We start from the raw sequence: 23,093 nt of genomic DNA, 5'->3' as shown, positions 1-23,093 counted from the left end.
ATATATATATATATATATATATATATATATATATATATATATATATAAAGCAACTACAATAAAAGAAATGAAAGGCACACTAAAAGGCAGCTAAACCTAGATTAAAGGCAATGTTCCAGAAAAAGATGAAAAATACACTTCCCTCTCAATAGAAAGGTATGATGTAGGGAAAAAAGGAGGGAAAGGTAGGGAAAGGAAGAGAAGGAAGGCCCCTCCACACACACCTTTTGCACTAGGAAAATTGACCAGGTTTTTTTTGTAGGTAGGTTAGGGAGCAGATTAAATCAGGCTAGACTCCAGGGAAAGTTAGGTAGGCTTATTTAGGGTTAGGAAGGGAAAGTTTAGGAAAGCCAGAGAAAGTCAGATCTCCCCACAGCTATGCAGGGACCAAAGTTCTCCACCTAGGTTACAAGGGAAAAGGGGCCAAAACCCAAGCCCCTCTCTCTTTTATTCTCCCTCTGACACTTCCCATAAAGGAAGTGGGATTTGTCAGAGGAAGTTGCAGTAGAGAGTCCTGGGAGATTCAAAAGCACAGGTAGGAGATTATAGTTGCAAAGTATTGTTGCATTTGCTGATAGACCTCGTTTTGCTTAACTGCTTTTCTTTGTGAGCAGAAGGAGACGCTATGAATATCTGTGGTGATATTGAACAAAAGGCATTAATAAAATTTTTAGGAAAACAAATAAAATTTTCTTCAAGTCTCAGCTCCAAAGAAGCATTTTTTAATACAACTCTCACATGTAATATTAAATGATTGGGTACCACATTTTGGGCACAACTTCCTAACAGTAAAAAACACATCTAGCTGGTAAGTAATAACTAGATACACAATTTATAATCTTCACACTATACTTGGAGGTTACAGAATCCTTCAATACAGATTTTTTTTTGCCCATTAGAAAACCAACTTCTGGTTAGAATAAAGCCTGGAGGTAAAAAAAAGAAATAAATGTACATTATGATCACAATTTCCAGACTAGAGATATTTCCTGAATCCTTGGGGGGGGGGGGTACAATAAAAAAACAAGTGGCCTATACAATCAATGTTTCTGTAGCTGCATTATGTACTTGTTAGAAGGGGAGGAAGAATCCATCCTTTTTTCAGATCAAGACATCTACCTAACTAAGAACTGTTCATTCATATACTACATACAGGCTTACTTTCATTTTATATAGGCACCTACAAACACAGAGAGAATAATTAAGCTGGCTGGAAGACAAATTCTCTACAACATGAAGCAATTCAGTTGATATAGGAATCATCATACATATTTGGCTATATGATCACAAGCAAATCATTTACCCTCTTGGTGCTGACCTACATTGAAAAAAAGTTTCTTCACCTGGGAGGTTCACACACACACACACACACACACACACACAAATTATGAAATTAAAGGTCCAATTCCTATCTCTATCCTAAGACTTGCTTTAATAACATATTAATATCATAAAACTGAACCTGAATATCTGATGAGACTTTCCTAGATTCTGATAGCTTTTAGAATTTAAAACAAATATCAAAAATATCATTTCTCTCGAATACCTAGCACTGCAGATTATGTGAACCAATCATTCCATTATCAAGTACTTATTGTTCACTGAGGTAATGCTGCCTTTTTCCCACCAAAAAAAAAAAAACCCAACTACATGTCTGCTACAGAAATCAAGTAAGCAAAAAGAATATCATCATCTTTAGAGTTAGAGAAAGCCCTATAGAGCAATGTTAGTCCATGCCTCTCATTTTGCAGATGAAGAAACGGAGGCCAAAAGAGTGTTTTGCTCAAGATCACATGGATAACAAATAACACAGACAAGATTTAAAGTCAAGCCCATCAGTTTTTCCACCATCTTGTCTCCCAGTCTGGTAAGCTTTGTTATTCAAAGGGGACGAGCCCTGACCTTCAAGATCAGAAGTTTAAAGAATTTTAGAACTAGAAAATAACAGAGATATGGCATAGAAAAAAAAACTAAAGCAGAAGGAAGCTAAGTAAATTTAGGCAAGTCACTAGCTCAAAACATGTTTAAATCAAAGCATTTTTCATATTCCTAACAGAAATAATTTCTCCCTTTCTTAGAAGTTCTACAGTTGTTGAGAATTACATGGGATACTTCATGATATGATTGTAAACTTTACTACTATATATCCTTAGATATTTAGTCTTGTTGATGGCAAAGAATTCTCTTTCCAAAGTAGCAAGCTAAAAATATTTTCCATCCATAATCCATAAACAATTTAACTTTGTTTAATGTAAAAATGCAAATTAAAATATGTGACTTATACAATATTCAATTTACTGGTGTGTATGTTATACTTTGGTTCATAAATGGCACCTAGAAGAAAAGAATACTAATATTTACATGAGGTTTTTAAAATTGCATAATTTATAAAGAGGCAAAACACCAATTAAATAAAAATACATATTAAAAATAGAGAGGTGAGTCTCTAGAAACTAGATTTTTGGCTCTACTTGGTCCTCAGCTACCATAAAAATACCAAATTCTTTTGTTGGTGATAAACCAGCAGATGCATCTGTGTGAGATACTGGTACACAACAGGAGTTGTGTTCCACTTCACAAATGACTCTACTTCACCAGTTTTGTGGCAGCTCAGTTGGGCAGTATTTGCAAACCACTTAGATGCCAAGATGGAAAGAACTCCCAAAATGAAGCATCCCAACTGAGGTTTGTTATTAGCCCATCAGCCACAGGTTACAGAGCACTAAACACTATGGGCTGTGTATTTGCTCCTAACCACTAGGGAAAATAGCCTATAACATTTTTCTGGAGACTCTTAGAAAATTTTAAATTAACCTAAAATCTGGAAATCTAACCAGTAAATGCATCAATTTTTAACCCTGCTTTTCCTTAAAATATTTTTTCTTTATTTTAGGCCAATTGAATCTCAATTGTTCAATAAACTGCTTAAGCTCAATGTCTTTGGGCAAAAACTGTAATAAGGAAGAAAGAGGGAAACAAAGTATTGTCATGGGTTCATATGTTCAGAGATAGAAGAGAACTTAAAATCCATCTATAATCCAACCCCTCATTTTACAAATGAAGAAACTCAAGCCCAGAAAGGTTAACTGACTAAGATCATAATAACTGGCAAATCTAGGACTAAAACCCACATCCTCTGATTAAAATTCCAGTGCTCTTCTAACTGCAAGAAGGGAAATTACGAGTGTTCTCTGTATGTTCTGGTTTACTCCCTGCTTGATACATAAATTTGGGTGATTTCCTCAATATAAAGCAATATGTAAAAACTTTAAAAGAATGAAGATAAGTTCACCCATTAAACACACATAATTTCAGCCTAAAGAAAATCATGGTACAACCTTTGTCACCTCAGGAGAATTGAAGTTTCTTTGTCTGGCTTTTTCATTAGTATCCTTAGTACTAACCACAATAATTGGCATACAAGAAGTGCTTAATGAATGCTTACTGACTGATTTATCTATGACCACTAATATACCTCTTACTGTAGAAAGCAGCATTTACACAAGATTTCTACACTAAAAATATTTGCACTATAATTCAAAAATACTCTAAATAATATGGCTGAGATGATTATCTGATCTCTTTAGAAGACCTTCATTATGATACTCTAATATTATATAACATAACCCTAAAGTGGCATAAATACCTCAGAATATTATTTCTATAATCTATTTTGTGACTAATAGTGAACTTAGAAACTAAGGCCACTGGGGGCAGGTGGTGGTTGAATGGATTGAGAGCTAGGCCTAGAGACAGAAAGTCAAATCTGACCTTAGATACTTCCTAGCTATGTGTCCTTGGGCAGGTCACTTAATCCCCAATGCCCAGATATTACCACTCTTCTACCCTGGAACCAATACACAGTATTTATTCTTAGACAGAAAGTAAGGTTCTTTTTTAAAAAGAAAGAAAAAACAAATTAAGCCAGCTTCATCTAAGTGGTTACAATAAAGGATTAGAATTTAAAGAGGTGAAATTATAAATCGGGGAAAAGCAATACATGTAGTACTACAAATATATATACACACACATGTTGCAAAATGAGAATTAAAAGGCAGGATGGAGGGGCAGGGAGGAAAAAAGTATTCTTTATATTTAAAATTATATTTATTATAAGAGAATTTCTTAAAATCAGGGAGATATACTATTGTATTATTAATAAAAATAATTACATATCTCATTTCCTTATCTCAACATTTAACTGTTAGCAGTTGAAAACTAAATTAAAACTTTTGAGACAACCTGTATTATTGTTTTCAAAAACTATTAATGTTTACTCAAACTCAAGTGTTCAGAGGCTCTGATATAATGATGATGAATAGCATTCCATAGATTAGTAATACCTTGGAAATTCTGAATCACAAACACTCAAGCACATGTACACTCTATATCTATAAAAGAGAAAACCATTCATTCATTCATGGGATTTAGAGATAAAAGGGCCCCCAGAGATCATTTAGTCTAGTCCCTTCATTTTACAGATGAAGAAAATGAGTTCCAGAAAGGATAAGTCAAATTAATAATAAGTAGAATAGGAAGATATTCTAAACCAGATATTCTGACTCCAAATCCAACACTCTTTGTCCAAAATCATACTAACAGTTAAGGGTGTAGATCAAGTATTCTGACATAAGTTGTGCCAATTCTAATCCGTTAGTCTTTAAAATGATTCTTTTGGAAACAACCCAGAGCATAAGAATGGACTATTTTATTTCCTCTATAATATGTTATAGATATAAAAAGTGATGGAGATTTCTTCTGGAATTCATGAACAATAAAAGAAAAGTAGACATTTTAATAAATATATCCATATATAGCCCCAAAACATTATCTGAAGTGATATAGTTAATAGAACCCAATTCAAAGTATAATTTTAAGTGGATTCTAGAACATGTACTGAAATTCCATTAATTTTCATATAACATTATTTGTCTTTAGAGATATATAGTTCCTCTATTCTGATTTCTGGTACTTCTGATTATAATAATTAAAAGTTTGTGATTTTTTAATGATACGCAAATACTACAGAAAACAGATTAATTTCATTTTTAAATACTAATACTTTTTTAACACAATAATAACAAAAATAATTTTACTATAATTTCATCACCTAACAAGACTTCCACAAGTAGGCAAATTAATTAATATTTTTTGAGCTAAAAAAGACCTTGGGAATTAACTAGCCCAACTCCCTCACTTTTCAGAAGAGGAATTCAGGCCCAGGGAACTTAAGTGATTTCTCTAAGGTCACAGTGTTAGTAAATGAAGGTCTCCCAATTCCCAATTCTGTGTTCTTTCTACAAATTCTCACTTTCTACAAATCTCAATTCTATCAACTGTCCTTTAGCTTTAAATCTAACTTGTCTATCAAGCTTAGAAAAAATTTTAAAAAGAAAATCAAAATGGAAAACCCACCTTAAAAAGAGATCAATATAATATATAATTAATGCTTGTCAATGATTAGGCAATTCTAGAAGGCCCTGACAAAGATTTACAAATATTGAGGAAGAATCTGAAGTCTAGAAGTATTCAGGTGCTGTTTCCATCACTGCTAACAACTAAAGGAAAAGCCACAGAAGAGAAAAATTCATTCAAAAAATGAACAGCTAACTCTATTCTGAAAATGAAGTTGAGATTTCTGGACTGTCACTTAAAACACAGGAAGGGAGGGTCCTGACCACGAATGAAGTATACCAAACCAAGATCAGTAAGAATATATTTGCTGGATGCTCTGTAAATTAAACAAAAGCTTTAAATTTAAAAGGATAGGAGAAAGAGAGACAATATGCATCCACCCAGTTAGATAATACAAAGAATAGCTATAACAGGGAAAGAAAGTAGCAACTTGAAACATCCATCCTGAATATCTAAATATTAATGCACCGACTTTAAGCACTCAATAAAGGAAAGATGAGGAAGAAAATGTTACTTCATAGACTATGGCTTTGGTGAGATAAGACCCAGGAGGACCTGAAAAATGGCTCTGGAAAGTATATACTGACTCATGAGAAATAAAGTAAAAAGTGTAACAACGCATATTAGGAAAATATATTTCAAGTGGGGAAATTGAAGAATCAAAAAAGCAGAAGCATGTTATGGAAAGCTTTTGATTGAAAATCAATGAAATTAAAGAAATTAAAAACATTTTGTCAGCAGAATATAAAACAGAACCCTTGGATGGAAAAATTTACTGGATGATAAAATGATTATAAGCACAAAAGTATGTTATAATAGTGATGAGGAACTTAAGTTACTCAGATCAAGATCTCTCTGCCAAAAGTAGAGCAGCAGGGCAGTTAGATGGCTCAGTGACTAGAGAGCCAGGCCTGGAGACAGGAGGTCTTGGATTCAAATCTGGTCTCAGATACTACCTACCTTTGTGACCTTGGACAAGTCATTTAACCCCAATTACCTAGCTTTTACAGCTCTTTTGTCTTGGAACTAATATTTATTATCAATTCTAAGTCAGATAGATAAGAGTTGAGGGGGGAAATAGTTCCATGGAAGAGAGGGGGCTAGAGGTTTGTCACAAGGGGGCAAGGGCCCTGGTCACAGTTCCAAAGCAAAAAGGTCCTTCCTGGCTAAACACCAAAACACAGAGAGAACAGTGACCATACTTCTCCCAAAATCATTACCTTGGAAGGACCAAAAAAAGACCCCAGGTCTCCAGAACTAGTTCCATAAACAATAGTACAAAAACTGCTGATGCTTTGGACAGTACCTCCCACTCTCCATCCCCAGGGTGAGAAGAACACAGCTTTGGCATGAAGTTTAATCAAGAAATTGGGCAAATAAAAAAAAATGACCACAAAAAAAGCTGAGTGGCAGAGAAGATCAAGACAGAAACTCAGAAAAAGAAAACAAAGCAAAAACCGTTATTGAAAAAGTCTCAAAGAAAAATGCTAATTGGACTTAAAACCAACAAGAAAGAGATCAGAGTAGGAGAGGAAAAATTGGATAAATGAAGGAGAGTGGTGCAAGAAGAGAATTAATAGTCTGTAAAAACAGATAAAAAAAAATACAAATTTGACCAAGTACTAAAAGAGGCACAAAAAAAAAAATAAATAAAAAACACTGGAAAACTTCTTAAAAAGAATCCAAACGGGAAAAGGCACAAAAATTCACTGGAGAAAACAATTCCTTGAAAATTAGAATTTCCTAAGAGAAAGCTAATGACTCAATAATGTATAAAGAAACAATTTTTAAAAATCAGAAGAAAAAAATTGAAGAAAACGTGAAATACCTCAGTGGAAAAAAAATGACCTAGAAAACAGATTGAGGAGCAATAATTTTAAAATTACTGGACTATGTGAAAGCCATGACCAAAGAAAATAACCTAAACATAATATTTCAAGAACTTATCATTCTGCACAGAAACAGCAATGTTGTAATGCTAACCAACTCTAAAAGACTTGGCTTCTCTAATCAAAATGATGACCTAAGACAGTTCCAAAAGATTCATGATGAAAAAATTCTATCCCTCTCCAGAGATGAATGAACTCTGAGTACAAACTGAAATATAATTTTCTCACTTTCTTTAATTTTCTTGCTTTTAAAAATATGACTAATATAGAAATATGTTTTGCATGATTTCACATTTATTACTAATATCATATTGCTTGTCTTCTCAGTAGGTGGGGGAAGGAGAAGGTAGGAGGTAAGGAGAGTATTTGAAACTCAAAATTTTAAAAGAAAAAAATGTTAAAAATAAATAATAAACTAAAATGTTAAAAGAAAAACTAGATAATAATTGATAAATGCTAGTGATGTCTGAAATACTATATATAGAATGAAAGAAATAACTACAGAGCTAAAGAAAGGAAGGAATAAATGAACATACATCTGACATAAATATGTGCCTTGACTTAAATTCCTTCAAAATTCTAGAATAAATTATTAAAATCAAAGTGGATATTTAGAAAATGAAGGGTTACCATGGCTTCAGCAGGAAGAGGTCATGTGAGCCTAACTTTTTTTGTTTTTTTGTTATTTTTGAGTTACTAAATTAGTATATCAAGGAAATGTTGAGGGGCTAGGTAACTCAGGTTTTAGCAAAATGTATGACAAAGTATTCCATGTTATTCTTGTGGAAAAGACAGGGAAATGTGGGTGAAGGGATCATACACTTAGAAGCAATCTGACCCAGTTGAATGGCTAGATTCAAAGAGTCAGCATTAATGGCTCTGTATGACCTGGGAAAGTCTCCACTTGAGTATCCCAGGAATTACCAAGGAGAGTAGAAGACAGGGGTAGAAATGTGATGGCCCTGTGTTGTGTAATTATCTACACCAGTGATGGGCAAACTACGCCTGCAGGCCAGATGTGGCCCCCTGAAATGTTCTATCTGGCTTTGCAACATTATTCCTAATCTGACAAATACAATGAGTAGGACACAACACCATGAAACTTCGAAAGAGTTGCCTTAGAAACAGACTGACAGATGAGCATTTTCTTTCCTTTGGCCCCCTCTTTAAAAGTTTGCCCTTCATTGATCTAGACAAAGACATAGATGGCATATGTATCAAATTTGCTGATGACACAAAGCTGAAACAGATAGCTAACATAATGGATGGCACAATCAGGTTCCCAAAAAAACAACAGGCAAAAATGCAATGAGGTAAATCTAATAAAATGAAAAATAATACAGATAAATGCACAGTCTTATACTTGAGTTCAAGAAAATGACTTTGCAAATATAAGATGGAAAAGTATGGTTAGAGAGCAGTTTGCAGAAAAAGAGCTGAGGGTCTTAGGGTACTATAAGAAACAATGAGTCTTCAACAATGGGAGATGGTAGCCAAAAAAGTTAATGCAATCAATCTTCAGCTGCCTTAAGAGGCACAGCTTCCATTGTACTAAGGCTTTATTAGATTATATCTGGAGTTCTACATTCAATGTCACAATTCAGAAAGAAAACTGAAAGGCAGAGAAAGTAAATGCACTATCTGAAGGCAATAAAGATGTTCAGCCTGCAAAAGCTGAGACCCAGAAAGGAAACGGTAGCTATCTTCTAAGAGACTGTTACATGGACAAGGGATTATTTTTGTTCTGTTTGGCCTGAAAAGATAGAACTAGAAACAATGAGTGTCAGTTGCAAAACAGCATGTATTGGTATGGTGTCAGGAAAAACTTCTAATAATTAAAGCTAACCAAGAATGAAATGGGTTGTCTCAAAAAGAAAGGATTCTCCCTCATTGTAGTTCTCCAGATAGAATATGGATGATCAATCAATCAACAAGCTTTATTAGGCATCTACTACATGCTAGGCACAATAGGACTATAAATATAATACTTGTTAGATAATAATTATAATGATGACAATAATAAGCATTCCTACAGCTCTTTAAGGTTTGCAAAGGACTCTATTTCTATTATCTTAGGTATATGACAGCAGGGGTTCTTCTTGGGAAGTATGCACTGAATGATAGGACTGATGAGATTCCTTTCAAATTCTGAAATTCTATAATGATGATAATGATGTGGTATCCCATATAGCAATATGAGATATGTGTGATCCAACTTAGCTGACAAGCTTTTCAGAAAGGTAACTCCTATATATTAGGAACCAGTATCCAATATTCTATAATACTAAACTACTCGAGAAAAATGGGAAAATGATTATTCAATGAAATTCCAAATAGATAATAGAATAAAAAGATGCTTTAAAAAAGTTACTAACATTACTAATACATAAATACTCAGTACAGCTTCATAAAACAAGAGTAGAAATAATTTTTAAAATTAAAGCATAGATTTAAAATCAAATTACATTCATCTCACTATATCTAACAGAATTTCATGAGTACTCAAAGTGTGAAGATCAATATACTGGATCTACTTGTGAACTTATCTATATGTGGAAATTCAGAATTGCTTCCAACTTCATATAACAAAGTAATGTTTATTACACATACGTTCTTCATAGTCCCAACTTGGATTATCCTACTGAAGAAGCCAAACTTCAATAAAGAATGAACTGTAGATTACTGGCATTTAGAGGCTTGATCCCGAGAAACTAATTTCACATTATTTGAATTGAAAAAGATATGACTAATTGAAATTCAAGAAAATTCAAATAACTAAAGGTAGCCTTAATAACCTAAAGAAAAAAGACCATTTTTTGCTAACGACTATTTATTCTATGTTCAAAACTACTTTAAAATGATAGGCGGTATATTTATTTTTTGTTCTATTTGACCTAAAAAGGTAGAACTAGAAACAATGAGTATAAGTTGCAAAACAGCAAGTTTGGTGTCAGGAAAAACTTCCTAAGGATCAAAGCTAACCAAAAAAAAATTAAAGCTAACTGGGCCACATTTCTAAGAACTTAAATTGACAGTAATATGCCCAAATGTACATGAGACAAAACTTTTCAAAGTACATATGGTGAAACACAAATTTGGGATTCAATGCAAAAAATAAAAGTTTTGCAATTAAATAATCTAGAACTTCACTATTATACTTTTTTATCTTAACTGTATCAAGTCAGACAAGACAAAAAGATAGCTTTTGCCCCAGTGTTAAGCAATCCCTAGCCTGGAGCAGGCACTAGATACATGCTTACTGACTCATAAGAGATTTCCTTTTGTTTTCTCTCACAACTCTATTCACTTTCTAAATTTAATCCACAGCATCCCTCTTAATTCTCCACTTTTACTAAATTTCCTCTAATCAGTCAAACAATAAACATTTATTAGGAGCCTTTCTTTTGCCAGGTACAGTGCTAAGCATTGGGGATACAAAAAGAAGCTAAACACAGTCCCTGCCTTCAAGAAAATTACAGTCTAATGCAGGGGTCGGCAACCTTTTTGGCCATGAGAGCCATAAACGCCACATTTTTTTAAAATGTAATTTCGTGAGAGCCGTACAGTGCTCACAGTGCCGCTCCTGTAATAGCGCCTGAGAAAAAAATTGACTTTATGGCTCCTGCAGAAAGAGCCATATCTGGCCCTCAAAAGAGCCAGATACGGCTCGAGAGCCATATGTTGCCCACCCCTGGTCTAATATCAATAATATACAAATATATAAATAAATAAATTGTTAGTATGTGAATAGAATAAACATAAAGCAAAATATACACAAAATAAATGGGAAATAAATAAGAAGGAAGGGTGTGAAATAAAGAGGAATTGGAGAAGGCTTCCTGTAGAAGATGGGGTTTTAATTAAGACTTAAAGAACCTAGAGAATAGTGAAAATGGAGGAGGAAGAGCATGGAGGACATTGTTAGAAGATAAGAAAGTTATGAAGGGGCTAAGTTATAAAGGGCTTTCAATGGCAAACTAAGGACTGTATATTTGATCCTGGAGAAGACAACAGGAAACTGGTATTTATAGGGGAGAGGGGAGGGCAAAAAGGAGAGTGGCAAGAACTTGAATGTTATAGTCATTACAATTCATGAATACCCAAAAATATTTATGATGATTCCTCAACTACTTATAGCAAAGCCTTGAAACAAATGCATGTGAAATCTGTTAAAGATAGATATACATATACAAATTACATGTAATGCCAACAGATTACTTTCAATATCATTTTATCAAATCTCCTTCTATGACCAAAATAGTGGCCTTAAGAATCACTTAATTTTTTAAAGAGCAAGTTTCGCTATCATGTATTGAGTTATTAAGTTTCACTATTTACTGTACCTGTGCTCCATAGATATATTTATCCAACATCTTGCCGCCTATTGTTTGCCCTCCTATATCCCAAACTTGTAGAGTAGCATTAAGGTTTCCTGAAACAAAAATAAATATAAAATTGAGCAGAAAAAAAATGCCATGTACATTTGGGTTGACCAAATTCCAACAGAATAATAAATATATTTAGTAAACACTAAACCGAATTTCCTTCACTCTATAGGCTCCTAAGGTCAGATATTTGGAGCTCTGGAATAAAGTTGTCATAACAGAGCATAGTAGGGATTTGTGTGCTTACACCTTTGCCCCAATACAATGAAGCAGAATCCTTTCAAAATAACGGAAGAAAAGATCCAGAAAATTTTAATTCTTTAAGAAATTCTTCATATCACACCAAACTTCATGCCTATTGAAAAAAGTAAATTCATAAATGTGACAAAATCAAATATTATAATTGTCCACAAAATTTGGGGAAAAAGTACAACAAAAAAGACAAATGTCTAAAAATATATAACAATGCAATAAAGGCATATTTTCTAAGATATGAAAAATATACTTAAGTAGAAAAACAAAAATAGCAATTTTACAATTGTTATTTCCTTAATCTTCAGTAACATTGAGAAACCAGAAATATATATCAATTATACCAAAAGAAACTGTCAGAAAGTCTTACTTCTAAAAGAATACACAGGATAACCATATTCTGTTTTCAGAATTCTGTGGTAACTGAATATTAATATATTGCAAAAAAATATTAGGTAAAAGTTTCCAAGAATAGTAATGGGGTATATGATTTTTTGCTAATACAAAAATCTTAAGGTTTTAAGTTTGAGTCAAAAGTCCACATATTCTGAGAATATCTGATCAGCAGTATATTTGACAATACCACTCAAATATGAAGATCTCTGCTATGACAAAACTCATTACAGTAAGTTTCTTATAAAACAATCATCAAATCATATATTCAGAAACATAACTGGAATGCAGCACCTGTATAAGGCTTATATAATACTTAGTAGTCAGATATCCGCACTATACACAGATATTCCACTATATTGAGGATAACCATAAAAATGCATTTATGTTCTGAAAAGCAATATTTAAATGCAATAGGAATTGATGGGAAATCTGAGTATATAAAGCTGTACATATCTAATTTTATGGGATCACAATTCTTCTCTAACATATTTAAGAATTACCTAGTCACCAAATTATATTGCTTAATAAAACTGAGCAAAACATCTACAAAAAATCGGGTATATTCCAAATCATAAATTTGAAATGAGGCTCAACAACAAATATCTTTTAGACCTATGTGAAAACCAAGCCAACCAAGAATAAAAATATATTTGAATATGCAAATTATACTTTTTTTAAATGGATCTCACAAAGTTCCATTATATATTAATCCGATGGTAAAGAAAAGAATTTGTATAAAACAACTTAAAGAATATAAATTATGATATTCAAATTTACAACAGAAAGTTCGGACAACTCATACAAATGAAGAAAGAAGAAAAATATTTGCATCCCAAGCAAAGTTTTAGCCTTAACTATGAGTACTGTGGGTTTTTATTACAATCTTTCCATTATTTAGAAATAGTCAAGTCTGTTCTCTGGCCAATGTGCAGAGGATTTACTTGAGGAACTTCCATTAGCATTAATGAGAGCTCCTGAAGTTTATCACCCTTCATCACTGCCACATACAGATACATTCAACATACATTCAAACACACAGGGTAGTAACCAAATAACTATTAAGATTCTGCCCAAGTCTGAGAGTCTCTGCGGCAATCTCTGACTGCCCCATCTACAAAATGATCCCTTAAAAAAATCCAAAAATTTCATTTCTTAAAGCTTAAGCAGACAGATAATGTGAATGTAGTGATCAAAAAGCACTAATCATCTCTAGTGTTAATCAACCTCAGTTTTCTCAGAAGCCCTCTAGACACAATATTCTCAATGATATGCTAAATAGTTGAGAATAATTTCTAGTCTTATAGGGAGAAGTTGTATTTCATCAACAAGTAATTTTAAGGATGTTTTTAATTTAACTTTAACATTAACTTTAGCAAATATTCAATGTCACATTTTTCCCACAAGAAGAAATCCCTATTCTTTTTCCCACACCCAAAAATGTTAGGGCATTTTCTTAATCACCAGAACTGGAATTACATACATATAATATTTTGAACAAATTAAGTGGTGACTTTAGGATTATCTTCATGTATATATTTCTATTTGTTAATTAAAATCATACCAATACCATATACAATGGACAAAAAATAAATCTTTTTCAAATAAAGCTCGAGTTTTTGTAAACATTTAAGTGGCATCTTACATTAATTCAACGTGAATAACTTTTTATAAGTCAGTTCATAATCAAGTGATTCCCTGTAAAAGATGAATATGTAACTTCACAGATCATTCCACATTCTTAAATAATTTGCTGATTTCAAAAAAAGAACAGAAAAAACAAGAGGGGGAAGATTTCTCTGAGGTCAAAATCAAATTTAAGAGATGAAGTTCGGGTGAATGTTAATTTTCACTCTTAGAGTAGCATACATATAAATTCCTCTGTTGAATGATTATTTTTCAAACTACAAAGTTCAAAATGAATATAATTCAGTAGCACAAAGTTAAAGCTCAATGGCTTGGTTCTTGAATTCCTAATCTGAAATAGCCAATCATTTAATCTGATCACTTAATTTGAAATTGCCAATCAACAAAGAATTTTAGTGAAATTTTCAACAATTAGATTTAAGTGAAAATAAAAATTTCCCATTCCTTCTTTTTTGTAAGAATTATTTGTATAGGGTTGTGGGAAGGGGAAAATGAATGACAAAAGATAAGTAGGTTTCTTTCCATTTAAATTAAAACCCCTAAAAGGATAAAACAGTGACCTTGTCAAAGGTGCCTTGGTTAACCTTACTTAAAGTGCTGAGAAATCAAGATGGAACTGAAAACACAAGTCTGCCCACTTCTTGTACTGAAGACTTAAAAATCTTTTTCACAGTAGAACCCTGTTTACTGGACTGTACCCACAACCTTCCTGAAAGTATTTTGACTATGGCTCTTAAGCAGTTCTATCAGCTGAAACTCCACTAACAGATACACTATTTTAAGCAGTCAGATCTGCACAGTGGCTGCATCCAGACTATACAACACACTGGATCATGAAATAAACTGAAATAGATCAGCATTTGGAAAGTAACTGACTTGAAAAAAATTACATGAAGAGGAACTGTGGCTGCTAGACAGTGGATAGTCAAAAGCATTTGTTATAATTATTATACCTATAGTATACTTTTCAATTATATCGTATGTAATATTTTTAGTACAACAATAAAAACATTCATCCCATAATATTTTACTTTAATGCTGCTAAGATAAACTATAAAAATATACAATGACCATAATTTTAATCATCTCTATAAATTTCTTAATATATTCATTTTAATTTTAATTGCACAAAATAAAATAGATTGAAAACGTTTTACTACTGAAATCTGTACCACAATCTATACCCATTAAATAGCATGAAACTTACTGGCTTTGCAAAAAACGACGCAAGATTTTTCTCCCCTTTGGAATTTAGCCCATCAAAACAAAACCTTAATCAGGAAAATTAAAATACATGTTCACTAAGAGTACACACTTCCTACAGTTGGCTCTTAAGTTAAGTACTTTCTGATAATACACTAAGACACAAAATGTATGCTATTATGTCTACAAATAGGGAGTCAAAGGTGATTTTTATAGAGTAATCAAAGGAAACAAAAAAATTGCTTCTATCAAAAAATGCTTCTAATGTTAGTTTGCTGTAGCACATATTTCAATTATATATGTTTACATATATAGAAAATAGAAAAACCAGAACTGTAAGTCTATTTTATCAGTGGTAGCTGATAACTTCTTTTCACTTCAGTTTTTTTTTAAGTTCAAGAAATTAATAATAAAATGACAAAGAAAGATAGTCTTTAAGAAATTCTCTATCCCAGCAGGAATGTTTAATAGCTAAATACTCAAATACTCTACATATAGAAGCTCTTAATACAACAGCTGACATAGAAAAAAAAAACTTTTGTAAAAATACCATTTCACAGCAGGCATACTGTGTGATTTGTATATGCATTCCACTAGTGACTACTGTTAAGTATTACGCATATAATACTTATGGTCCATGAGGGTGAGAACAATAAAAACAAAATAAAATTGTCATTTTGAGATTTGTTTTTAAATATGAACAAAATATTCAAGCAATTCTTGTTAAACCTCTTACAGAACAATAACAGAGTAAGAGCAAAGCTGAAAGAACAGAGTTCTCTTTTTCATGTTGTACCACTATGACAGTCTATTTTTCTTGGGAAAAATGCTCACAAGTAGATAAATTTTACTGCAGATTTAACAGTAACAAAAGGTGCAGAATACTGATGACTGACCAGTACTCTGTTTATTTAAATGCATTTAAGCTTTTAAACCAAAAAACTTGACAGACTTCACTCAAGTTATTCTGGCTTTAAATGTAATTAGTATATCAACTCTATCACCTATGAAGCAAATATGCTCTTAGATTTGCAAATTTTACTTAAATCTTCCCTTAGCATGAATATATCAAAGGGAGATGCAATTCATCTTCCTCAGCAAAATAAAATGTTTTAATGGAATACTTTCAAATGCACAACTGAACTATAACAACTAAACAAATAGTTCATTTTAAATCTCCAATTGTTCAGAAATAAAATTAAAGCAGAAACCACTCTGTTATTATTTCTTTGCATTTTCCACAAGGTGTGCTTAACTGGCATCTAAATAGCTTCTTTGCATCGTGAACTGAAACATCTTGAATGCTCAAACTGTATTTTTATGAGTGCCTAGGGACCCTAAATTTTAGTGGTCTATTAAATGCCAGCAATTTCATGCTGCCTTGCATAAAACAGCATTCACATATTAGGGCACAGTGGTTCCATAGCTACATTATACTTCCCTTTCAGCGTCCCCCAACCAAAAATACAAGTACAGGCTACCTAAAATAAAAAATGTTTTTAAAGAAATCATCTTTCCCAATGCCTTTGCAAGCAAATTTGTATTCCTTAACTCTTTAAGTATTTATCAAAAACAATATAGGGGGTTCTATGACATTCTGAAAATGACATAAAAAACTCTCATTCTGCAACATGTACAAAATGATCGATATGTTAGAAAAACAGAAAAGAAAAATTCCTCATAAACATCACACTCAACGCACTTGTCTTCAAACTAAGAAATGTTCATGAAAAGTATGCTTCCCTAAGCTAATTAATCTAGTTATATTTAAATGTTTATATAGAAGCAATCCAATCATTTATTTTACACATTTCTGATTTATGCCCTTCTGTGAAAATGCTGTCATCTCTATCACCCTCAATATTGAGACTATATACTCCCTTACCTGGCAATGTTATCCTTTTCAAAAAGAAGTCCAGTCCTACAGTTTGTTTGTACTGTTTGCCAAAAGCTTCCTGAGCAAACCGCGTAGCTAAGGAGGTCTATGAAGAAATAAAAAGCAAATGAACCAAATCAAAATTAGTTTCTATGTTTTTTAAACCCCAAACCTAGGTCCAGTACAAATCTTACTAAACAATCTTGGCAATTATGCCTCTATTAAGTCAAGGAGAAATTTTAAGTATCTCTAATCAGAGAGAGGGTAAGGGCAAGCTTAAACCCTTACCTGTTATATTTCACTTGCCAGCATTAGCAGGAACAACACTATTGAGCCTCTTAAATTTCTAAAAGTCCCCTGATAATAACCAATTTCTTTTTGTAGGAAAATAGGATTCTAGACATTTAATTAAGGGAGGAAACAAGAATATGATTAGAGATATAAATCTCATTTAACCTAAGTACCAGCTAAAAAAAGGAAGTGCCATAAGGATTCTCAGTACCATTTCTAACCAGGAATTTAACTGATATGGTTGGCTGCAAGTAAAAAAGCATAAATAATGATTAGAAAAATCTATCTATGGAAATTCCCCGAAAAGCTAAGTATTTTATTTTCTTTGTTTTTAAAGAAAAACCTTTTATTTGATCTACATATTAAAGATTTGAGCAAAATTTAAAATAACTTGAATATACTTAAAACTTCTGGCTCTACAAAAATAGGTTAAATTTTATTTTTAAAAAGTCTTAAAAATCTGTTACACTAAAAAAGTGTATTTACTCTTAATTTAAAATAAAGCATCTAATACCAAATACTTTTTTACCTGGTTTCCATTCCAATAATTATAATGTTCCCGGGCTACAAATTAAAAAGAATAGCTAGCATTTATATAGCGCTTATGGGCACTGTACTAAATGCTCTATAAGAACTGTGTGACAAGAAGAATATGTACACCTATACTTATTTAGTAAAAACATAATGTGAGGCCTCAAAGAATTTGGGGTTCTCTATTAGTAGATATGTTTCTAAAATAAACCCAGTAAGAATTAATTATATCAACCTTCCAATATCAGAACAACTCAAAAAATTTTAATTAATTTATCATTTAAGTAGGAAAGGTAAGGGGAACAGAAGTAATGTTTCAATAAGTCCCTCTATATAAGGCATTTCCCCAGAATAGTAGAAAAATAGTCCACTTTACACTTTTAAAGTAAGTTAAAATTAAATGTCAGCTCTTAGATTAGAGAAAACTAAAACATCCAAAATAGAACTTATTATAGATAATTACAACATAAGTACAACACTGGTAAAGAAAACTTAGCCAAATTTCAGTACTCAAAGTTACATTTAAACAAGAGCACTTTAAATTCCACTTGACAGATTACAATACTTTAAGCATAAAATATTCTCAAACTTGAAATCACTAGTTTTATAAATATTTAAGTAATAATTTTTAAAAGAACCACTGCCTTCAATATCAGAGGATTCACTACGAAATAAATACATATTTTGCTTCCTTGAATCACAAAACCACATTTAAATTGAAGAGTTAGTATATAATAAAAGAATTAAGCTAAATATCTCTTACATATACATCTCTTGTTTTCATCTCTCCTATAACTATATCATTAAACTATCTAATTTACAACCAAAAAAAATCAGTAGTAAAATAACTCTGAAAAATAATCATTATTTCTAAAATACATATAATGCATTATAAATATATACATATATAATTTCACAAAGCCCAATACATAAAGCTGAGAGCTAAAGTGCCTTTTGAAAAATAAAAAACATTATTGATTTTGCATCAGAATAATTTTATTTACAATATATCATTTTCATTCAAAGTTCTTCATGATTGCTATTTATTAAGACTCACAGCACCCCTGTCAGGTCAAAAAATATAAAATATTGAAAAATGCAAAATAAAGCTTTTACTCCCTATTAAGCTTTTTTCCCCCTTTCTGCAGATTGACTACTACTCTCTAAAATCTACCTTCATACCTTCGCAGTTAACTGTAGCCAATATGTTAAACCCACAAAATGATAAGCTTTTTGGAGGACATAAAATACTAATATAGACACAACATATCATTCCCTATTATCTTGTTTTAAAAGACAAGTTGGTTGTATCAGTGGGAGGCAATTTCCCAATAAATGATCTCTATAAATATGTCTGTCCCTCTACAACTACATGTCACCATTCATAGCCCATAACTTCCTAACAGTAGACATGGTATAAATGTCTTTTTCAAACAAATTTTAATTGTTAACTGAAACATTTCAACTAAATGCTTTACATTTTTAGATGTGGGGCAAATCTAATAATAATTTAAAAACTGATACTGTATTTATCTGGGGGCCACCTAAATACAAGGCAATTTAATTTTACGAAATGTTAAAACATAAGTTTAGCCTCAGAGTACGATGGTACTTAACTATCAGTACTTTACTCCAAATCCTAATCTAGGTAGCATTTCCAATAGTGTTAGCATTATCTCCTAAAAGTATTCCTAAATTTCTCTTAAATTTTAAGTAACAGCTACACTTATTGCTCTTCTGCCAGTATAAGGATGCTTAACTGTAGCTAATATAAGCAGAAAAATTAAGGTGTTCAGAAAATAAAGGGTGGGAATAATAAGATTGGGCTGATAAATAATAACCTCCTTTTCCTAATCATTTGTATTCTGTCTTGTTTCCAAAAAGAATCTCAGGTAAGAAAAAGTCAATGGAAGAAATATATTATGGTATAACTGGGTTACATAAATTACATGGAATTGAACTGGACTTGGAGAAAAAGCACTTGGTAAAATATGACACAAATTCTAATCAAATATTTATTGAGTACCTATTGTGTTCAGGGTACTCTGCTGAGCACTTCAACCACAAAAATTAAATTAAAAGAGTTCTTACCTCAAGGAATTTAGAATATGACCAGAAAGGCAGGGATAAGAAAGCAATTGAGGGGGTTGAATTTACAAGAAAAAAAGTCACTTCACTTCTTAACTTATGCTTTCTTACGTGTAAAATGAGTATTAAACCTAAGTGTTTATAAAGGGGATCTAAAGTTCTAGAAAATAAGAATTCTAAGTTAGAGAAGCAGAAGTCAATATTATCATTATTAAAAGCAGATCTCTTAGAAACCAGAACTACAAATAATATTATGAAATTAAAATAATTGATAACTGAAGGAGAAAATCAGAAATGATGATAAAATTTCAAGACAATAGCACAGGTAAAATTTAATTGAGGACAATAAGGGAATAATTCTGTTTACTTAGAAATGTGCACAGTGGTGTGTGTGTACCTAACAATAGAAGAGTCTTCCAAATCATCTTCCCAACAACTCTTTCTCATAAACAGGGTTGTATTACTCTCCATACTTCAATTCTAAAAACCAATGACCTAGGGAGTTGGTAAAGTAATCTAGGAATTAGGAGACTTCATAAGGTTTTATATGAATGAGGTGGGGGAAGGTGAAAATGAAACCTTAAGGCACCTGGATACAAGACTTCCTCTCAAAGGAGCAATCAATATTCAAACACCACAATTAACACCAAAATATGTGTGTGTGTGTTGTATTCTAGGAGGGGGATAATTATTATGATTAATCATCAGAGAACAAGGGAGGGAAGACAAATAGCTGAGATAAGAGGTCACAAAACATTTGCAAAAAGGATTTAGAAGTATTAAGGACTTAGAATGCTAGGGAACGTTATAAAGGGCTAACACTCTCAAAGGAAGCACAGTGGCATCGGGAAAAGAGCAAAGGAGCTGGAGTCAGTTGGAATCCCAGCGCTCCTAACTACCCAAGTGACCTCTCAGGGCCTCGATTTCCACAATTGTAAAACAAGTCTGTTGTACAAGATTATTTCCAAAGTCTCTTCCTGCCGTGGACCCTAGGTATTACAGCCGGGGTTGACTTGCTCGATCACAGGCATAAACAGAAAAGAGCTTTATAAGAAAAATGAAAACATGAGGAAGGGGGAGGGGGTTGGGTAAAGTAAAAGGGGAAGAGGAAGAGGAGGAGAGAGATTAGGGAGGGGAGGAGCAAGATAAGAATGGAGAGATAAGGTTGGAGATGAAGAAGAGGAGAATGAGGATGGGGAGGAGACAAGGAAGAAGGGAATGAGGAGGGAGATGAAGAGGGTGAGAGATGTGGGAGGATGGGAAGGAGGACGAGGAGGAGGGAGATGAGAATTGAAGGGGCTCAAAGACGTAGAGAAAACAGGAAATATCAAGGTGTCTAATAGGCGGGGACAGCGAGCACGTAGTAGGGAGAACTTCGCTCATTCCACAATCAGGAGATGAAAGAATTTTTTTTTTTTTTAATTAAAGAGTTCGGGCCCCGCGAGGATCTTCGCGACAGTCCTCGCAGTGTTTGCGATCATCAGCCCTGGGCTTTTGTGCTGAAGGATCCCCAGAGCCCAACCAGCCTAAGCCGATCAGGTCGCGTGGGAGAGCCCGTGACCCTAGGGGTTTCGCTGCCCCGGGGCCAGAATCAGGATTCGAACCCACCCCACCCCACCCCACCCCGCCCCTAGGCTCCCGCGGCCCAGTCGAGAGGCTAAGGAGGCGCCGAGCATCAGCTGGGGAATCGGGAGGCAGGGCTGGGGGCCGCCGCCCAGGCCGGTCGGACCGGCCTGGAGAGAGGGAAGGCGGGAGCGTTTGGCGGGCTGGGCCGAGTGGACTGACCTTTCCAGAGGTGCCGTCGCCCAGCAGAACGATTTTGAGTTGCCGGTCCTGACATTCTTCTTCCGAATCTGACATGGTGACCCGGGGAGCGGACCTGCCCCCGGCTGGGGAGCGGGCTGGGCACTGCCGGGGGGCGGGGGGCTCTGGGGCGGAGGCCCCCCCCGGGGCTCAGCAACTACCGGCGGGATCCGGGGCGAATCACTCGCCGGGCGCCATGTTGAGCCCCCCCCCCTCAAGCCCCGGCACCCGCCCCCTCTCCCCCTCCCCTAGCGGCTCGGGCCGCTGTCAGGAGGGGAAGAACCATTTGCACGCCTGGGACGGGGAGAGAGGCTTGAATGTAGGAGCAGATGGTGACGATGCTGGCGAGAGGGAAGCGTGAAGAAGAGTAGTCCTGTCCTGTAGAGAAAAAGTTCGGGCAAAAGGATCCCTGAAGTGGAAGGGGAGGAGATGCGGGGGCGTTTGGCCGTACAGTTTTCCGTAATCCCCCTCCCACCCAGGGGAGTCTCAAACCCTAATGGTTTGGCCGGTTGGCGATGACGACGAGGACGCCGATGCCGCGCGCTGGTAACTAAGGAACCTGGAGGTGAAAGGACATACGAAGGGGAGGAGCGTGTTTCAGGCCCCGCTGCTAAGCCGCCTGGCGGGACAGGATGGGACCGGACCGGACAGGAGGGCGGGACCGAACCCTACGGTTGCTAGGTAGCGTACTGGGGGTGAAGGATGATCTTTAAACAAGATGAAGGTGATGGGGCCAAGGGATGCGGAAGAGCCCACGCCTTAAGTGAAGAGAGAGGACCTTCGGAAGAATTTTTTGGGACATCATATAAAAGCATCCTTGCTACGGAGTCAAACGATCAGCTTTCAAATTCTGCTTCAGATACCTGTGTTGCTTTGGGCAAGTCAGTGAACCTGCCTGGTCCTCAGTTTTCCAACTCCAAGATGAGAAAGTAGATTTGATAGCCCTTCTCAACTGTGAACCTAATATCCCCATCTGTAAGATAGATATAATGATGCCTAAAGTACCTATTTCTCAAGATGGTGAATGTTAAAGGAGAAATTGGTCTCCTACAGTAAGGAATATCTAGGTTCAAGGTCTGCCTCTGACACCTACAAGCAATTTGAGGAGCCCTAACTTTTCCCTGCTTCAGGCAACTCTTTAATTTACTGAGCAAATACCAACTTGTTCTGGTAGTGGGGGTTTCCTTACCTGAGAGCTCACTTATCAGTAAAACCGAAGGTTTGGTTTAAAAAAACATATAATGTGTGTGTGTGTGTATGTGTGTGTGTGTGTGTATACATATATATATATATATATATATATATATATATATATATATA

At 34.3% G+C, this 23,093-nt stretch overlaps 1 protein-coding gene across 2 annotated transcripts in view; it reads right to left on the bottom strand.

Annotated features, from left to right (window-relative positions):
- Positions 1 to 21,954, bottom strand: part of RAB28 (RAB28, member RAS oncogene family) — a 145,587-nt gene extending 123,633 nt beyond the window's left edge. For both annotated transcript variants that reach the window (XM_044682278.1, XM_044682279.1), the window contains exons 1-3: positions 21,756 to 21,954; positions 17,070 to 17,166; positions 11,648 to 11,736 (exon numbers count right to left, since the gene is read on the bottom strand). In XM_044682278.1, the coding sequence (XP_044538213.1) occupies positions 11,648 to 11,736; positions 17,070 to 17,166; positions 21,756 to 21,830 (261 nt within the window). In that variant the 5' untranslated portion in view covers positions 21,831 to 21,954. The remainder of the gene's footprint in view (positions 1 to 11,647; positions 11,737 to 17,069; positions 17,167 to 21,755) is intronic.
- Positions 21,955 to 23,093: the final 1,139 nt, after the last annotated feature.

This window comes from Gracilinanus agilis, chromosome 6 (assembly GCF_016433145.1).
Source record: "Gracilinanus agilis isolate LMUSP501 chromosome 6, AgileGrace, whole genome shotgun sequence".
Taxonomy (NCBI): Eukaryota; Metazoa; Chordata; class Mammalia; order Didelphimorphia; family Didelphidae; genus Gracilinanus; species Gracilinanus agilis.
This window is presented reverse-complemented; position numbering and strand designations above follow the sequence as displayed.